This window comes from Notolepis coatsorum, assembly GCF_963971535.1.
Source record: "Notolepis coatsorum genome assembly, chromosome: 17".
NCBI lineage: Eukaryota > Metazoa > Chordata > Actinopteri > Aulopiformes > Paralepididae > Notolepis > Notolepis coatsorum.
In genome coordinates, this window is record NC_140181.1 from 18,483,419 (window position 1) to 18,504,611 (window position 21,193).

General features: G+C 40.2%; 1 protein-coding gene across 3 annotated transcripts in view; it reads right to left on the reverse strand.

Annotated features, from left to right (window-relative positions):
* Positions 1-6,820: 6,820 nt before the first annotated feature.
* Positions 6,821-21,193, reverse strand: part of LOC311243749 (L-rhamnose-binding lectin SML-like) — a 29,362-nt gene continuing 14,989 nt past the window's right edge. For 2 of the 3 annotated variants that reach the window (XM_084333091.1, XM_084333090.1), the window contains exons 6-10: positions 20,826-20,929; positions 18,575-18,619; positions 17,856-18,003; positions 17,352-17,455; positions 8,108-8,625 (exon numbers count right to left, since the gene is read on the reverse strand). In XM_084333091.1, coding sequence (XP_084189217.1) covers positions 8,363-8,625; positions 17,352-17,455; positions 17,856-18,003; positions 18,575-18,619; positions 20,826-20,929 — 664 coding nt within the window. In that variant the 3' untranslated portion in view covers positions 8,108-8,362. Of the gene's footprint in view, positions 7,751-8,107; positions 8,626-17,351; positions 17,456-17,855; positions 18,004-18,574; positions 18,620-20,825; positions 20,930-21,193 lie in introns of those variants that run through there. The other variant, XM_084333092.1, reaches the window with a different exon arrangement.

The following is a 21,193-nucleotide window of genomic DNA, read 5'->3' on the forward strand; positions in this document are numbered from 1 at the left end:
TTAACAGCCTTGTAAAAGAGGATGTGTGTAAGGCATGTAAATACCTGAAGGAGGAGGAGTTTAACAGGTGGTTTGTGGAGGCCGGGAAATGCATAAAGGTGGATAATGGGAAAATGGTGTTTGGTTTTGGATAGTGGGCTATGGATTTGGTTTAGCTAATTTCTTTTTTGATCTACTTTTTCTCCCATTTTCTATTTTTCTCCCATCCCAATTTCGTATCGTCCAATTCTACCCTCCCCTGTCTCGAACGCTGTTAGACCATGCCTCCCACAAGCCGGCTGCAATGTGGACCAAGCCTTGCATCACGTGTCCCCTCCGGTACACGAGGAGGCAGCGGTCTCATCTTTTCACCTGCACAGCGCGATCTCTCAGCGGCGAGGGTCTGCGTGGGAGGGACACGCCGCCCCCGTCGCTTCCTGATTCTGCTGCGCAGGCGCACCAACCGACCTGTAGGAGTCGCTGTCCACAGCGTCCGATCCCCACCCACCAGCTTCCCACCCCTAACACTGCCAATTGCGTTAGTATGAACGACCAGCCAAGCTGGTAGCAATGCCGAGAGCTGGGCTCGAACCCAGCATCTCCTGCATTAGTGGCGAGCGCCTTGCCCACTGCGCCACTTAGCCGCCCTGGTTTAGCTAATTTTATGTGTTGGTTGATTTAGGGAAGTAAAACAGTGAGTGGCTTATGTTGGGAATGGGATCATTGGTGAAAAATGTGGTTTTGTTTGTGTTTATGATTGCTTTGATTTCAGGAGAGTATTGCATTGAATTAGCAGGGATAGGTAAAGTAAGAACGTGTATGTATAGTAGGTTTAAACAGTATGATAGGAAGTAAGTATTTATGATGTATGGTATAGGTAGGGAAAGATAGGATTGTATTGTATGATTGAAAAAAAACCTATGTAAAATATTGAAATGTGATACCGTGTAATATAATTTTGACAATAGAAAAAAAAAACATGCCCGATCTTGTAAGCTAAGCAGGTTCGGGCCTGGTTAGTACGTGGATGGGAGATCGGAATACTAGGTGCAGTAAGTGTTTTGCACAGCAAGGAGGCGCTACTGATTCCTCATAAAACACCACACACGCACACCACTTCAAGCTCAAGTCTTTTGCACATTTTAGTAGTACACTACCTACAAACACTCAATTCAAACAGCTTGAAAGTAAGTAACATGCCTAGGTCCTGTTGTGGAATTTTTTTTATCAGCCAAACAAGGAAGCTGTAGAAATTCAGAATGGGTCAATTTGTATAAAAAATAAGTTTATTTATCCGTTTTCCATGGCCATAGAAAGAATATGATCAGTTTACAATCAGAGACAAATGTGTACACACAAAGCGTCTGACCAGAAAGTGACCAAGAGCTCTGGTCAGACTTACAACATATACATAATTGACATGACGTACATAAGATGGTCAGATATGACAAGAAAGGTAAACAAAAATGCTTTGTGAGAAAATGAAAACAAAAGATGGGTCTAGACTATAGGGGCTTGTTATGTCTCGAGAGTCGAAAAGAACCTTGGACGTGTCATATCTCCTGGCCCTGTCAGACTGTCGCCCTGGCCTAGTGTCTGAGCTGTAGCTAGTTAACCTATAGGCTGTACAGAGAATATGTATTTAACACAGATCTATGGACATGATAATATTTTCCAATCACATTCATTCCTCTTGAACAAAATAACAAGAACATTTTATCAATCAATCTATGTAAAACATCCAAAAACTTAGAAATAGCTAAATGCCGTTTAATATTACTCTAACCTGTAATTTAAACGTAGAATATTGTTAAAACGCTGTTTAAAATACTAATGTAATCACTGCGTACCATGAAAAAGAAACATAACACTTTATTAAACATCAAACAGTCAAAAAGGCACAGCACTGTTACGTGTGGTCACTAGTTCCTATAACTAGGGCACTAGAGGGAGAACTAGAACCTTTGGGGGCTCTTCTGAACCTGACAAACAACAAACAAAATGATTTGCACTAATCAACACAACGATGACAGCTGGCAAGCTGTCGGTGGGATTCATCCTCATCACCTCGAAAGATGGGTAGGGGCGTTCGCATGCCACTGGTCGGAGAGAGGCACTATTTCACCCTCATCTCATCTTGATGAGCGATCCATCATGAAGTTTGTCTCTTTGAAAATGTTCAATTTACAGGCTTACTCAGTGTCCTGAGAAATCAGATAATCAAGGTCTGAGATAAATTACAAAAAAGAATAATACAAAAACAAACACATTTGACAAAACTAAAAAAAACATTGCTGTTGTCTTGCAGCAGAGTGAACAGCACGAACAGAACAGAACATCGTGTTGTAAATTCCAGCAAAACAGTTTTTTTTAACTAAGAATTAAGAAGATCGCTAAACAATTAGACTGTATATCAGGATTTACATCTCAATGGATGTTCCTGGTTTAACCAAATTTCAGTTTGAATGACTAATATTAAATTAATAAATTTTCTCGTATGGGACAGCTGCAAGGCTTGAAGGCTACCCTCCCCTCATAGCAGAGAGATAAGGCAGGAAACAAAACAAAAACAAAAAACATGTAACTTTGAGAGCCAAAGCTCTTAGAGAATAATCTGACTTTTTACAAGAATGAAATATAATGGCGGCTGGGTGGCGCAGCGGACATTGCGCTCGTCACCAACGCAAGAGCTTGGTTTAACCTATCAATAGTAAGATAAACAATTATACTCAGTTTTCCTAGACATTTTTAAATGAAAAATAATAATAATAGAAAGAGTAGAAGTATAAAATTAATCATAAGAGAAATAATCCTGGGAAGAATAATAGAGGAAAGAAATAAAGAAATAGTGATAGAGAAATAATAATAGAAATATCAATCAAAGAAAATAGTAAAAGAATTATAGTCCATTTTCCATAAAATTGAAATTGTAAAAAAAAAAAAATTGTGGTTAGTCTTTTGTCATCTGTCTTTTGTCTTCTTCCACGATCTGATCTTGCTTCTGGTCCACTCTAGTCAGTCACTCATTGTTCGTTTTCAAAAGTAAATTTTGTCGTTCGTCCACCATTTAAGGCAAGCAAGCATCATACTTTTTTTTCTTTTCTTTTTTTTATCTCGTGTTTCAGGTTCCACTTCTCTTGTTTCTGAGAAGTGAACCTTCCCCCACGATCAATAGGGATAGAGGCGTCCTTGGTTTCTTCATTGTTTTTGCTCTCTGTGGCCTCTGTGGCCTCTCGGTGTCTTCTCGATGTATTTGCACCCCGACAGGTGCGTCGTCAATGTTCAAAGCAATGAAGTTCTCGTTCCCGTCTCTCCATCTCCATCTCCCTCTCTTTCTCCCGACAGCAGTCGGTCAGGTGTCTCCTCTTTTCCACACCCTCAATCTCCACAGTAGTCCTTCTGGCTGAGGGCTGCTCTTAATGACAGCCTCCTCATTGTCATTTGTCGTCTGGAGCCCTCATGCAGTGGAGTGGTGCCACCTGGAGCCACAACTTCCCACAAGGGACGATTTTCCCACCTATACGGTTGTACCAGTGTTTCACGGATCACCTCCTGTGGCCCCCGGTGTCGTCTCGTCTCGGCCATGCACCCGGAGTTTCTGATGCGATGTGATGTGGTACGTCTCGCCACCTCTCTCGACACTCTGGTTTCCCACCGCACGACCTTGTGTGTCTCGTGCTGGCTCACTGATTAGTTGAACCGCTGTACATGGTCTCCTGGGAGGATCGATGGCTTTCTCCCGGCTCCATTCCCCGTCTTCTTCTGGTGCCTGCATCTTGGACACATAACTTGTAGAGACTCCTTCTGCATGTTAATTATTCCCTATTCTATGTACCTATCTTCTTCTTCGTCTTCGTCTTCTTCTTCTTCTTCTTCTTCTTCTTCTTCTTCTTCTTCTTCTTCTTCTTCTTCTTCTTCTTCTTCTTCTTCTTCTTCTTCTTCTTCTTCTTCTTCTTCTTCTTCTTCTTCTTCTTCTTCTTCTTCTTCTTCTTCTTCTTCTTCTTCTTCTTCTTCTTCTTCTTCTTCTTCTTCTTCTTCTTCTTCTTCTTCTTCTTCTTCTTCTTCTTCTTCTTCTTCTTCTTCTTCTTCTTCTTCTTCTTCTTCTTCTTCTTCATATTGATTCAACCTTGCATGTTGTTCTTTTCCTAAATTTGTTTTTTCCTTTCTTAAATATTCAGTTTATATTTTACCCTTTTTATTCCAGATTGTTTCCCTTATCTGACAACATATGGTCTGAGAATTCAGCCATGGGAGTGTATCATTTCTTGTTTATGTTTAACTATTTCTTTTACTAATTAGTCTCTATATTTTTTGTTATTTTCCCATACACTTACAATGTCTCTCATGTTGTCCATTTGTTTATGGAATAGCTCCTGATTGAACTATCTTATTTTAAGTTTATTGTTCTTAAATTAATTTGACATGTTTCAGCAATACATGGTCCATATATTAACACCCCCTCCCGGACTATATGTTTATCCCACTGTATTGTTATTTTATTCTAATTATTGTATACTTGATTATATCAGCTCAGTTGCACAGACCTGGCCTATTACTACTAAATTGTATTTAGAATTGTACTATGTCTATTGTGCTATTATTTAATTTAGTCTATATTCCATAATACAAATTTTCTCTGGCCTAATTTTTGTTTCCTACACATATTGTTCTAATTTTCTTTACCTTAGCTCATATTTCTTTCTATTTCACTCCTTTTGTTGTATTCTCTGTTTTGTTAATGTCTGTACAGTAATATCACATCTAGTAATACCCAAAGAAAACTCCTTGTATAATTATGAAAAGTAGCATTTTGATGTTGATTTTTTATTCTAATTCTAATTTATTCCATTACCTGGGGTATAATTTCTATTACTTAACTATTGTTTTACTTACCTCTCTTTAATCCTGTGCACCTTTCAATCAGCTTCAGCCAAACAGGGTCAGTGACAAATATCCCTGATTTGTTTTATTCCATTAACTTGTTTTATGTTTTCCAAATCTTAGTTATTCAGAGATTTCTCTCTTTTATTTTATTTTTCACTTTGTGTTCATATGACTACCTGGTCAAATAAAGGTAAAATAAAATCTCAAATCTCAATGTGTCATGTTTTTTTAGTCTTACCTTATGTGTGTATCAAATCAATCATATCTGTTGTCACACTTCTCCCATCTCAACAAGTCTTGGACCAGCCATTTTCGGGGCTCCTTTTTTGTTTGAAATGTATGACATCAAATCTAATCATGATTAGTCAACCGTCCATTTTGATCTATATTTATATCCTCTCTTTGACTCTGTTAGTTCAGAGTCAACATGACCTCAAAAGCCATTGGCGACAATTTCTCCTCCCCCATCTGCTCAGCTTGGCCAGGCTGTACATGTGGGAGACATAAAAAATGTCCACCCTACCATCCTCTCTTTACATTTTCCTTACTGCCACAGCAAGAGTTGATCAGAAACATTGTAGCAAAAAGGAAAATCCATGATTGGTAGTTTGCACAACGGGCTCCTAACATAAGTATCTATATTTCCCTACTGGGAATATTTGATCTTATCTTAATATTCAGCTTAATTTTGCCCATGGGTCTACACTGGCTGACTTCCAGTCGATGTCGGAACCACTTACCAACTTTTCAACCCAACACACCTGAAAAAGTGTACCTGGAAACATAATATTATTATCATATTATACAGGAACGGTCCCCCCACATGACCCTTACCACCTGTTGTGATGACTAGTCTAAATCACAAAATAAATCAAGACATTTAGCTTAATTAACACCGTGGGATAAACAATAACACATTATAATCATATCAATAAACAAAGTATTTACTGAAGCTATGGACTCCAAAAACACTTTTAAACACTTATGTTTCATAAACTAAAAATTAAATTTTACCCAACCACCAAAGTCCCTTATAATATAACAAGAGGCCTATGTCCTTCAATGTTTGCTTCACATTAAATATACAACCCCTATTACACTTCAATCTGTACCGCCCTGCGCCCAACAAATTAGTCCTTTATTAAAGCCAATAAGTCCAGTCAGTTATATAAATTACACAACTGTATGATAATTTTGCAACCAAACCCCTATGTATGTGTCCTAATGACTCCAGTTATGCCCTCCTAAGAATAATCAAACACCAAATGTGACAGCATTTGTATCCTATTTATTTTTACTATAACATTTTATACCACCCTATCTATTTATTTATCTGTCTATAATTCCATGTATTGTAAGTGACAGTGCATATAATGTACTATCTACTGTGTCCAAACTGATTCTGTTGTGAATTGAATGTGCTATTGTATATATATATATCTGAATTAAACTATTTTACCACCAGTTCTAATCACCCTTCCCAAATGAATCCCATTAAATTTGTTTTAACCCTTAACTTAACCCTTATAATCATTGAAAATGACTTATTGTGACTTACTACTATACAGCTAAAGAAACCACACAGTTAGACACCACCATAGCCTAGAAATACTAAAACTCACCATAGTGGTACCTTCCTGGACACCCATATATCAACTCAGTAACACTTTATCATGTAAATTACTCTTCTATGAAAACGATCTACTAGTTCATGTGTACAATATGTGCCATAAATGTATAGATGTAGCAGTACTGTATCTGTATGTCATATATGTTACGATGAATTGAAAATGGGGGACCCTGATGTAAACAAGACAAAAGTCTTTCTCTGGTCTGCATCCCCTTAACAATTGTGTGTATTGAGCCGTACTGTATTGTACCCATTCTGCAATCTGTTAATAACATTTTCAATCAATCAATCAATCAATCAATCAATACAAAGACAAACATATTGTTCTATAGTATATTTATTTCTGTTCTAATGCAGTGTATTATGATCACACTATGTCCCTTCTAACTTAGTAAACTATGTCCCAAGCTCTAACCAAATAAACAACTAACATCTCTACACGTTATTCTCACACACACCCAACAAAATACAATTTAGTCTTGACTATATTTCACACACATACAAGCCACATGAAAACACACAATTTTATCACATTCAGTTCGCCCATACCGTCCACACACACACACACACACACACACACACACAGTAGCGACAACCCTGTATCAACTGGAGCTAATCACCTCCTTTAGAACATCACGTTAGTAGACAGACCTCAATAACATAGCGATTTCAAACCAACACACCTATACTTGGCCCTAGGCGACCATTTGCATGAAACAAAGCTATTTTCACCGATCACATTTCTATTCATAAAATTCGCTACTCACCACAGACAATAATCAATAATACAGTCAAGCAACATAGCCTACAATATTGCACTTCACCATAGTGGCCTCTATATAGACATATACTGTCTCAACAAACTCAGTTAACATCATGACATTAATTATTACTCTACACAGCCACATTCTACAACACCCATTAGCCCACACGCTACTCCTACATTAATTCTCCACATAGTACCCACAATCAAAAACGTACCCCCTCCCATCCACGTTCAAAACGGATGCTTCTATGGCTAATTTTACCAAAAACAATCTTCATTGGATAATTAACACATCTATGCCCAGTCACAGCACTGGCATCCGATTCTGAAAACAAGGCCAGTCTGGCACATCATGAGGTGGGTGTGTCCATTGGAACACTGATAGAAGGAGTTTGTGTCTTCGTCATTGACATACAGGCCATTAACCTTCCCATCACAGAAGCCAGGAGCAGTGGTGGTGGTGGTCATGGGTGGAGGAGGAGGTGGCAAATCTGTCAAGACAGCATGTGGTAATGCTAGAGCCATATGAAATCCGTTTTATTTTTTTCCAAATTCCATTTAATTGTTTTCCAAATTCCGTTTTTTCCGTTTTAATATTTCAGAATTCTGTATTTTGCTTTGTACGCTCATTTTACCATCAGAAATAGTGTCTAATAAGTGGGAATGAATAAATGTCCACAATTTAATAAGATATAACAGTCCATTTAATAGGGTTATCTTAAATACTTCGAAGCTTCGAAGCTTCGTTCGATGGGCATGGGATTCGAATATGAAAATAAAATTAGATTATTAAAAAAAAAAAAAAAAAAAAAAAAGTATATATATTTTTGCAAAATCAACTCTGCCTCTCTTTGTTGACTACAACAAGCAATGCTGTTTGTTATTTAAGATGAGGTCGGACTCGGCACTGACAGATTTGTGTTCATTGTGCTGCTTTTATAAAGCCTCAAATGACGGCTTGCAATATTTCATGAAAGCAAAGTGTTTTGTTTGTCTAAGATTTAAAAAGGTTTAAACTTTACAGCACTGACAAAGTTGAACAAAGTGCTGTACAAGTCCCACAACATAATTTTTTTTTTTATAGTTGATTCCATTTTTATTGCTCAATGCCGTCCGCTACTCCGTCCGCGATCCCGTGATTGCGGATATGCCCAGTCACAGCACTGGCATCCGATTCTGAAAACAAGGCCAGTCTGGCACATCATGAGGTGGGTGTGTCCATTGGAACACTGATAGAAGGAGTTTGTGTCTTCGTCATTGACATACAGGCCATTAACCTTCCCATCACAGAAGCCACTACCAAGAGCAGTGGTGGTGGTGGTGGTGGTAGTAGTGGTGGTCATGGGTGGAGGAGGAGGTGGCAAATCTGTCAAGACAGCATGTGTTAATTTAATTAAGTAATTAATTAGTTAAGTGTTTCAGTGTATGTGTTAAAGGAACACTCCAACATATTTGCTATCTCCCCCTGAGTCAGATAAGAAGATTGTTATCAGTTTAATAACAGCTACGTGTGCTCAGTAGCCCCAGGGATAGGTCCAGGTGCATGCTGGCCTAGCTTAACACAAGGACCTGAGCGCCTGGATCCTGGACTTTCTGAGTGACAGGCCCCAGGCGGTCAGGGTGGGGTGACATACCTCCAACCCTATCACCCTGAGCATCGTGTCCCGCCAGGTTCAGCTCCAACTCCATAGTGAAGTTTGCAGACGACATGTGGTGGTGGGGCTGATCTCTAACAATGACGAGAAGGCCTACCGGGAGGAGGTTGATGTACTGGCACGCTGGTGCGGGGATAACAGCCTACTCCTGAACATTGGTAAAACCAAGGAGCTGATCGTCGTTTGCGTTGCTCGCCTGGACACGATACTATTTCCAAATCAAAGGTATATAATAGGTATTATGTTTCATCATGAAGACATCAAAGGCGGGGGGGGGTCGTTTTGTGATGCTCTGATCGTCAGCAACGGCATAAGTTTTGGAGTACGTGACATATGATCGTTGCGATCGATGTGAAATCATTGTAGGATCAAAGTAGGATTGATGTCATATAGTCCTTACCTTTGCTAGGAGGTATTCCAAAATTAATATTCCAATTGTCTGATCGCGATTTCCAGTATTGATGTCCATCGGGTCCCTGACATGAAATGGGACAAACTATGCATCAAGTGTGCTGGAGCTGGACGTGTTCCAAGTTGCTCGAATGAAGCGTTTCACTTGCCCGGGTCCAAATTCTCTGCCTGGACCATATAAAATGTAACACACAGTGTGAAATAAGGTTTCAAAGGGTAGGCGATACTGCCACCTAGCAGGATTCGGCCGGCATTGCAATCTTGAGGTCTCAGAATGAGTCCCAGTGATACACCGAGGTCAGTGAGACGGTATAGAATATTAAAATCTAAAAAAAGAAAAAAGGATCTAAAAACGTATTATTACGTGGTTGGCGCTGAATGAGTTAAGGGGTCATTATACGAAAGCTTGCCATTTTGTGTCCCTCGAACAAAACTCCTCTGTCAATTTGAATAAAAAAATAATGAACAATAAAACATTTCATAATTTAGATCCCTGATGTGTCATGTAACATAAAGACAAATACAATTTATTTAGCTTTTTGTTTTTAAAATAATTTTAAGCACTTTTGTGCGAAGCATCTTGCAAAAAAAATTAAATGACCTGTCCCTCAGTAAGATTGTTCTACTTCCACTAGCTATTAAGGCCAAAAAAGCCAAACTAGAACATAAAAACTTAAACCTATATCAAGGCACAAGTGTTGTTTCACTACGCATGAATGGATTTAAAAAAAATATGTTGCAAATGTGTAAAAAAAAATAAAACTTTTTAGTTGTGTCCCCATGTTGATGTCAACCCTGTTACTTTTGATGAAAACACCCCTTCAGAGATAATGGACTGTTCCGAAAATTACACATAGCCCAGGAACTGACATCATCTTCCTTTTCTAAAGATGGTGGAGAAAAGACAAGTAAGTGTGCTCCTCTTTTCATGCATTTTCTTCGAGTTATGTGATGTCCAACAGAGGGGGACGAGCTTGTTGCGTCAGAACTGTTACCATAAATGTGCATGTTAAAAAGTTATTTGTTTGAAATTGTGAATATACATATTTAACATAATTATTTCCTCTCATGAATGCACACCATGTGGTGTCAAGACCGTTAGCATATGGCTAGTTATGGCTGCTAGTTGCCTTTTTCGTCAGCCCTGTTACCATCAGCCCTGTTACCTTTCAATGGGTAACAGGGTTGAGGGAATGGTAACAGGGCTGACAAAAGTATATGCTTTTGTGTGTACATGAAAATATACTTCCCTTACCAATAGTAAAAGGTTACAGCCAATGTTAAAGTGACTTTTGTATTTGTATTTTATATGATTTTCTTAGGATGACTATCTGCAGAAACAGCGCCTATACAGGGAACGTAGAGATGCTGATCCCGAAAAGCAACAAAGATATTTAGAGAAAGAGAGGGTGAAATGGAGAAAGGATAAGGAGACAGGGAAAAAGCTGTCTATCAGTCAACTAAGTCAGGGGTTCCCAAACTTTTCAGGCCGGGACCCAGAAAATAAGGCGTCAGAGAGCCGCGGCCCAATGCACATCGTCAGGCTTTTTTTCTTTTTTTTTTTGCCATGCGACCGATTTTTTAAGCCAAATATCACTTCAATCCTATTAAGTTAGTTCAAGTTAGTTATTCATTTATATGTGCTATTTATGAGAGGGCTAACTTGTTGCAAAATAATAATGATAATAATAATAGCCTCATTAAAATACTATTGATGCTTCGGTTGTTTTCAGCGTTTTATGTGCATAATCTGTTATTTAGTTTGAAATGTTCGTTGAAATAAGTAGATTTTTTGTTTTTTTGTTTATTTATTAAGTTAATATAAAACCATATAGTCACATTTTAGAATACAATAGAATAGAATTTTAGAATACAACTAGAAACACTGTCCTGGCCTGCTTCTAAGTTCAGTGGCCTGACAAAAAATAAATAAATTTGAAATCATCTCGCGGCCCTCCCGTGGCTGCTCGCGGCCCACCTAGGGCTGACCTTAGATTTTTTTTTTGGAATTCAAAGCATCGGGGCCGAGATTCGATTTTAATTCGAAGCTTCGAGATTTAAAAATGTAATTAGCTGTCATTCAAAGTGACAGCTAAAAAACAAATTGAAAGCTCTGTAGAGGAGCTCATTGAGCATTTAACTTGTCTCCTGCACAGGTTTAAGAAACATGCGTTCAACATCAAGCAGCAGTTCTCATTCTCCAGAGAGCTAAAGAGAAGTCTGTCCTCACATGAATGCATTATACATGTGGATTTCTCAGAAAACTACTCATGTAAGTACAGTGCTGAGATCCAGGCTGTGCATTTCGGTGCCTCGCACCAACAGGCATCAATGCACACAGGTGTGTTGTATGTTGGTGAAGATGCACGCCCTCTCTGCTTCTGCACCATCTCAGAATGCAAGCAAAAAGGTCCCCCTGCGATCTGGCAACACCTTGAGCCAGTACTGGACTACGTACAAGCCAATCATCCACCTGTGTCTGGTCCACTTCTTCAGCGACGGTCCTTGTACTCAATACAGGCAGAAGGGTAATTTCTTCCTGTTCAGTACTGAATTGAGTAAGAGGGGCTTTGAGAGTGGCACATGGAATTTTTTTGAAGCAAGCCACGGAAAGGGAGCGCCTGATGGTGTTGGGGGAGTATTAAAAAGACTGGCAGATCAACTTGTGAGTACAGGGCGTGACATTCCTGATGCCGCCACACTTTACCGAGCACTACTTACAACTGGCACGACAGTGAAGCTCTTTTATGTGGAAACTGAGAACATTGTGGATGCTTATCGTAACATGCCAGCAAATATCCCATTAGTCCCAGGGACAATGCGAATACACCAAGTGGTCACCAACAGGAAAGGCCACTTGATCACCAGGGATGTCAGCGGCCTGTGTGCCACATTGAAGAACCTGTCCTGTACATGTTTCAACACTAACCACTTCATCTTTGCTCCACTGATAATGGGCCCCCAAATGATCAAGGCAACCCAAGCCTCAATCACCCCAGCCATACCTCAGTCAACCACAAGCACCCCAGCCATACCTCAGCCAACCACAAACACCCCAGCCATACCTCAGCCAACCACAAGCACCCCAGCCATACCTCAGCTAACCACAAGCACCCCAGCCATACCTCAGCTAACCACAAGCACCCCAGCCATACCTCAGCCAACCACAAGCACCCCAGCCATACCTCAGCCAACCACAAGCACCCCAGCCATACCTCAGCCAACCACAAGCACCCCAGCCATACCTCAGCCAACCACAAACACCCCAGCCATACCTCAGCCAACCACAAACACCCCAGCCATACCTCAGCTAACCACAAGCACAAGCACAAAAGTCAGCAGAACAGCTGACTGAAGAACTTCAAGGACCCCAGGAGATCGATTGGAGTAGTGATGGGATAATTGGTCAATGGTGTGTCCGGTTACATATGACCAGGAGCTGTACCCTGGAATCATTGTGGCAACAGGTGAAGGATATGCCCAAGTGAAGTGCATGCACCATATTGGCCAGAATAGATATTTCTGGCCATCCCGCGAGGACTGTATCTGGTACATGTTTGACGACATTTTAAGGTTGATTCCTTCTCCTGTCAATGTGACAGCACGACATGTAGAGATCCGGAAAGACATCTGGTCAAAACTTGTTGGGTAGGCAAACTAATGGTGCATTAGGTGATTGTTTGTTCTGCAATTCTAGGGAGGGGGGTTTAGATGTTTGAAAAGATGTTAGATGTTTGAAACATTGTTCCACTGCTGTTTGTTGCCAAGGTTGAATTTCAGCTGTCAACCGAGGTTCACATGTTGATAGGGTACCTGAGATGGCGTTTTTCCCCCCTCCTATTCCTGATTGTTTTTTGTTTTGTTTTTGAATAAAACAATTGATTGAATTTGACTACATCTGCAGTATCATAATTATTTTCATCATCTTCTACACTAAAACCTCATATCTGTCAACAAAGTACTCTGATATGTCATGTTGAATTAAAGGCTTATGACTGTGTCATAACTATCTCCATAAGATCTTCTTAAATAACTCCATTACACCCACAATTGTAACTTAAACAAGCAGTATAACCATTTCGGTAACTGTGTCAATCCTGTTACTGAGGTGTCAGCCCTGTTAATTGTACAATATTCTGATGTAATTTAAGAAAATAAAATAAAAATGTAAAACAAACTAATTTTATATGTTAAGTAATATAAACCAGTGGCTCCCTTAAAATAAATTGGGATATTATTATTTTGTTTTCATAACTTTTTCTTAAATCAAAGATGCTGTGAAAGGGTCCATTGTGAATGGGCATATTTATTCAAAAAAAGTTAACTCGTCAATATTCTAACTCTACAAACACACTATTGTAACAAGGGGCTTTTATCTTTCATATGATATCATAATTATTCTAAATATGTATTTATAACCTTTTCAAACAGTAATTGATATGTATTAAGGTCTCTCACCAAAGCCTGCCTCCCTGCTCTCATCCCCCACCTCACTGCCCTTTTCAACCAGTCACTATCCCTAGGCCACGTCCCCTCCCCCTATAAACTCGCCGCTGTCACCCCTGTCCTCAAAAAACCCACTCTCGACCCATCCAACCTCTCCAACTACCGCCCCATATCCAATCTTCCTTTTTTCTCCAAAACACTGGAACGCATTGCTGCCTCCCAACTCCACTCCCATCTCCAGTCCAACACCCTCTATGAACCCCTCCAGTGTCCCGCTCACAGCACCGAAACTGCACTGGTTAAAGTCATCAACGACCTCCTCATCTCCGCTGATTCTGGTGCCCTCAACATCCTGATCCTACTCGATCTCAGTGCAGCCTTTGACACAGTGTGTCACTCCATCCTCCTCCAAAGGCTGCACCAACTGGGTGTTGAGGGCACAGCACTTGGCTGGTTCTCCTCCTACCTCACAGACAGACACCAATTCATCTCCCTCTCCGGCCACACCTCCTCCCCCTCCCCAGTCACACAGGGGGTCCCCCAAGGCTCAGTCCCCTGCTCTTCATCTGCTACATTCTCCCCCTTGGTCACATCATCCGTAAATACCACCTCAACTTCCACTGCTACGCTGATGACACCCAAATCTACATCACTACACAATCCCCCACAGCCCACCCTTCAGTCACATCGAATCCTGCATTACCGAACTCCAAACTTGGATGACTCACAACTTCCTCAAATTGAACAGTGACAAGACGGAACTTCTCATTATTGGCACCAAAACCACCCTCACCAGATCCGGACCCATCACACTCACCATCAACGACTCCACCATCACCCCCTCCCCCCTAGTCCGAAACCTTGGTGTCCTCCTTGACCCCACCCTCTCATTTGACCCCCACGTCCGCTCCATCGTAAAAATATCTTACATTGCAAAAATCCATCACTGCCTCTCCCCCCCTGCTGCTGAATCCCTCATTCACGCCTTCATCTCCTCCCGCCTGGACTATTGCAACTCCCTCCTCACTGGTATCACCTCCCGCTCCCTCCATAAACTGCAAATGGTCCAAAATTCAGCCGCCCGCCTTCTCACTAACACCCGGTCCCGCGAACACATCACTCCTGTCCTCCACTCTCTCCACTGGCTCCCGATCAAACACCGCATAAACTTTAAAACACTACTCCTCACCTTCAAAGCCCTCCACAGCCTGGCCCCCCCCTACCTGACTGATCTCCTTCTTCCCTACCGCCCCACCCGTTCCCTCCGGTCCTCCTCCACTGCCTCCCTCACTGTCCCGACATCCAAACTTAAAAACTTTGGAGATCGGGCCTTCTCTCGTACTGCACCCCGACTCTGGAACTCCCTCCCCCAGTCCATCAGAGACTCCCCTACACTCTCCACCTTCAAAGCTCGCCTCAAAACCCACCTGTTCTCCCTTGCCTTCAACCCCCCCCCCCCCCCCCCCCACCCATACCCCCCCCCCCCCCCCTCCAACCTGATTGATGTCTGTCTCCAGTCTTTTTGTGCTATCATGCTGTCTTCCCTGTTCCCCCCATGGTCTCATGTTCCTTTTGTTTTTGTTTATTTGTTCTTTCTTTGTTTTTGTTTCTTTGTTTTTACTTTTGCTCCTGACTATTGTCAGCGACTTCGGGTTATTGAGAAGCGCTATATAAATTAAATTAATTATTATTATTATTATTAGTAACAGGGCTGACGAAAAACAAATATGCATGTTGTTTAAATGTGATTTAAAAAATATATATAATAGCCTGAGATGGCACGATACATTTTTCTGAGAGATAAGAATCCACTTAATAAAAAAAAAAGTATCCAAAACTTTTAAAACAATACTTTTCAAATCAAACATTAAAAAGTGAAAATGGCAAGCTTTCGTAGAATGACCCTAAGACCTCTTAACCTGCACCCCCAAAAGTGGCCATTTTAGTTTTAGTTTTTGAGGACTGCATACTTTTTTTGCAAACCAAAATACTATACTTTATACTTATAGCATGAGCCTGGTCTCTTTTGAAAGATAACATTCTGAAGTTTAATGCTAATGAAATAGAGTAACATATGTCTGGACTTGAGTTGTAGAAAAACTTGTTACTCAAGTTTTTCTGTAGTAGTTAGTAGTCCAGAGGTAGTATTTCCCCAGAAGGTGGTATGGCTTAAAAACGGCTGAACGGATTCTGTCACCTGAAAGGGCTATCGACAGGCAACAAATAAGCCTTCAATTCGATATATATATTGTATTACAAAATATGCACACCCGAGCCACTAGTAGTCGCCAAAGTGTTGGTGGGCAAATCGTCCTAAAAAGGGCCCACATGGCCCCTTGCATGTTAAGAGGGTACCCATAGGCATACGTTTAGGGGGGGTTGCGGGGGACATGTCCCCCTCAATATTGAGAAGAGGTAAACTGGTCCCCCTCAAGAAATATAGCTAATATGAAACCCAGAAACAATACGCTGAAAAGCATGTGCATATCGGTGTGTGGAGTGAAGTTGTGGAATATCAGCAGTTCACAATATATAAATATTATTCATATATATTCATATTTTATTTATATTCATAAATAAAGACATTTCCACCATAAATTGATGTAAAAAAGGCACAAATTGGTGCATAAAAGTACCACCAGAATGCAGGAAATGAAGTGTTTGACGCTCAACATTTCCTGGGGGAGGACCCTCAGACCCCCCCCCCCCCCTAAAGTATCCCCCCATGTTGAAACCAAACCTACACCTTGAAACAACATAATTTGTGATAAACTGTGACCAATTTGGCTACAGTAAACCCCCCATTCCTACTGTTTCTTGCAGCCTTGACATGTGCTTCAGCCCAGGTACTGTAGCCATTGTCTTGGTGCAGTTATCTAGTTGCAAAATTGTAGACCAAGGATCACTGGATACATGTATGAAGTCTTGTGTTAATGGGACTTCTGGGGTACAAGTTATGGCTTTTCAAAGTCGTACATTTTCACCTTTGATTATTTCTGGCCCGTTGATAAGATAAGATATTCCTTTATTGATCCCTTGAGGAAATGCAGGTGTCATAGCAGCATGGGGAAGGGGAGGTACAGGTATGGGCAGGGTAATAGTAGAAAGACCAACTCCAGGTCTATAAGATACTTACATTCACATGTGTAGACCAACTCCTATAAGATACTTACATTAACATGTGTAGACCAACTCCTATAAGATACTTACAGTCACACGTGTAGACCAACTCCTATAAGATACTTACATTCACACGTGTAGACTAACTCCTATAAGATACTTACAGTCACATGTGTAGACCAACTCCTATAAGATACTTACATTAACATGTGTAGACTAACTCCTATAAGATACTTACAGTCACATGTGTAGACCAACTCCTATAAGATACTTACAGTCACACGTGTAGACCAACTCCTATAAGATACTTACATTGACATGTGTAGACTAACTCCTATAAGATACTTACATTCACATGTGTAGGCCAACTCCTATAAGATACTTACATTCACACGTGTAGGCCAACTCCTTTAAGATACTTACATTAACATGTGTATACCAACTCCTATAAGATACTTACAGTCACATGTGTAGACCAACTTCAGGTACTTAAAAGTGCCGCCACAGGGATCCCCAAACACTGTGTTGCTCGCTTTGATGCCGCACTTGTTCTTCCCATTGCAACTGTGTATACAGGAGGATATGAATGAATGACGTTATATGTATAGTTATGAGTGTAGTTATGAGTATATCCATGAGTATAGTTATGAGTATAGTTATGAGTATAGTCATGGGTATAGTTATGAGTATCTTTATGAGTATAGTTATGAGTATAGGTATGCATATACTGTAGTTATGGGTATAGTCATGAGTATAGTTATCTGTATAGTCAAGAGTATAGTTATGAGTATAGTTATGAGTATAGTTATGAGTATGAGTATAGTCATGAGTATAGTTATGAGTATAGTCATGAGTGTAGTTATGATTATAGTTATGAGTGCCCATAGGCTAATTCAAGCCTTCTGGGAGGGATGCTCCTCAAACAGGTTTATAATCTAATGTACAGAAACAGACCAAGGTTTACCTTTTTTCAGCAACCTTGGTAGCAACCTTGGTGGAGGTCAGCGCTGAGCAGTGGATGTTTCTGAGCTGACTCACATGGCCGGAACGGCAAGTTGTCCTGTCATGACGACCATAATCGGCTCTAATGACAGTTATAACCTTCCCCACACCTGAGAGGAGGAGGAGGAGGAGGAGGAGGAGGGAGACATGTAGAAAATATAAAATAGATTGAGACACAGAGTGATCAGAGGAGCAAGAGATCAATCATGTGTGTGTGTTTAATTTATGGATACATATTGTATCAGATTTACATGTATTGTGATTAATATAAAGATAAGATATTCCTTTATTGATCCCCTTGGGGAAATGTGGGTGTCATAGCAGTAGGAGGGGAGATACAGGTATGGGCAGGGAAATAGTAGAAACACACAAATATAGGCAATACATCTGAAAAAAAAACAATGTGTAAACAATATGATTAACAGAATATAAGAATATGAGAAAAATAAACAGTGTAAACAAAGGTGCAGATGAGGGTCTGTGTGCCCTATCAGTTACATTTTGTCATTTACATTTTGTCATTTAGCTTAGTTATATTATACGTTACAATAAATATGGGCAATAGTCACGGTTCTTCTCTCATATTTAATCTTCGAAAGAGAAACTACACTAGCTCCTCATAGAGGGGGAACAGCAACCAAATAAATACATACAATCATAAAAGAGAGAATGGGACCTTACCACATGCAAGCGTAGCAACATGGTGCTCACATGCAACAACGTGAACTGTGAGGAAAACACAGGAATGATTCAGATTAGTCATCGCTTAATAGTCAATCATAAAAACTGTTGATTACTTCTTAAATTCTTTTGCTCATCCCATAATCTAACCTTAACCTTAACCCTGACATGCTATCATCAAAGTATTGTTGTTCTTGTAACAGGGTGGGTGTCTTGATCTAGTGGTGACTGCACACCTTTTTTTTGGACCTTCATCGATACTAAACGTAAATATATTACTTCTATATATCTAAGTAACCTAAAGTCTCAAGGTCACATTAACCTATAGTAAAGTCTCAAAGTCACAGTAACATATAGCAAAGTCTCAAGGTCACAGTAACCTATAGTAAAGTCTCATGGTCACAGGGAAGACCATCGTTTTGACTCGGAGAGTGGGATCTTGTGTGTTGTGGGGTCGATGTGCGGGGGGTGGGGTTCTTTGGGACATGGGAGGTAATAGGCTTGGCTCAGTGGGGGGGAGCCCCCTGCACTCTCCTCTACTGGGCGAATCAATTCAAGGGACCTGTGTCGCTGGGGCCCGGCTCTGTGTATAGAGGTCCTGGGATATGGGGGAGCCCTATCTCTCGGGATGGATGGCGGGAGGGGGGGGATATTTCTTTATTATTTCTGTTATTTGAATGTATTGTCTGATGTATGTTTGTAAACTAAAACTGCAAATAAAAAAATGTAAGTTAAAAAAATAAAAAGTCTCATGGTCACAGTAACCTATAGTAAAGTCTCATGGTCACAGACTCTATAGCAAAGCTAAGTTGGGTTTCATTCAGCATTGGCTGTAGTGTCTCCCCTATGGGTCTACCTGAGTCATCGGTATTAAAACAACCCATATGCGTAAGTTTGGGGGGGGGGGGGGGGGGTTGTGGGGGACATGTCCCCCTCAATATTGAGAAGAGGTAAAGTGGTCCCCCTCAAGAAATATAGCTAATATGAAAGACGACCCAGAAACAATACAAGATAATACATATTTGAAAGCAATACAGAATTCCTGAGAGCCTTACTGCATTATATTCTATTAGATTTGTGTCAGCAGTTCACAATATATACATATTATTCATATATATTCATATTTTATTTATATTCATAAATAAAGACATTTCCACCATAAATGGATGTAAAAAAGGCACAAATTGGTGCATAAAAGTACCACCAGAATGCAGGAAATGAAGTGTTTGACGCTCAACATTTCCTGGGGGAGGACCCTCAGACCCCCCCCCCCCCCCTAAAGTATCCCCCCATGTTGAAACCAAACCTACACCTTGAAACAACATAATTTGTGATAAACTGTGACCGATTTGGCTACAGTAAACCCCCCATTCCTACTGTTTCTTGCAGCCTTGACATGTGCTTCAGCCCAGGTACTGTAGCCATTGTCTTGGTGCAGTTATCTAGTTGCAAAATTGTAGACCAAAGATCACTGGATACATGTATGAAGTCTTGTGTTAATGGGACTTCTGGGGTACAAGTTATGGCTTTTCAAAGTCGTACATTTTCACCTTTGATTATTTCTGGCCCGTTGATAAGATAAGATATTCCTTTATTGATCCCTTGAGGAAATGCAGGTGTCATAGCAGCATGGGGAAGGGGAGGTACAGGTATGGGCAGGGTAATAGTAGAAAGACCAAGTCTATAAGATACTTACATTCACATGTGTAGACCAACTCCTATAAGATACTTACATTAACATGTGTAGACCAACTCCTATAAGATACTTACATTCACATGTGTAGACCAACTCCTATAAGATACTTACATTAACATGTGTAGACCAACTCCTATAAGATACTTACATTCACACATGTAGACCAACTCCTATAAGATACTTACATTAACATGTGTAGACCAACTCCTATAAGATACTTACAGTCACATGTGTAGACCAACTCCTATAAGATACTTACATTCACATGTGTAGACCAACTCCTATAAGATACTTACAGTCACATGTGTAGACCAACTCCTATAAGATACTTACAGTCACATGTGTAGACCAACTCCTATAAGATACTTACAGTCACATGTGTAGACCAACTCCTATAAGATACTTACATTAACATGTGTAGACCAACTCCTATAAGATACTTACAGTCACATGTGTAGACCAACTCCTATAAGATACTTACAGTCACATGTGTAGACCAACTCCTATAAGATACTTACAGTCACATGTGTAGACCAACTCCTATAAGATACTTACAGTCACATGTGTAGACCAACTCCAGGTACTTGAAAGTGCCGTAACAGGGATCCCCAAACACTGTGTTGCTCGCTTTTATGGAGCACTTGTTCTTCCCATTGCAACTGTGTATACAGGAGGATATGAATGAATGACGTTATATGTATAGTTATGAGTGTAGTTATGAGTATATCCATGAGTATAGTTATGAGTATAGTTATGAGTATAGTCATGGGTATAGTTATGAGTATCTTTATGAGTATAGTTATGAGTATAGGTATGCATATACTGTAGTTATGGGTATAGTCATGAGTATAGTTATCTGTATAGTCAAGAGTATAGTTATGAGTATAGTTATGAGTATGAGTATAGTCATGAGTATAGTTATG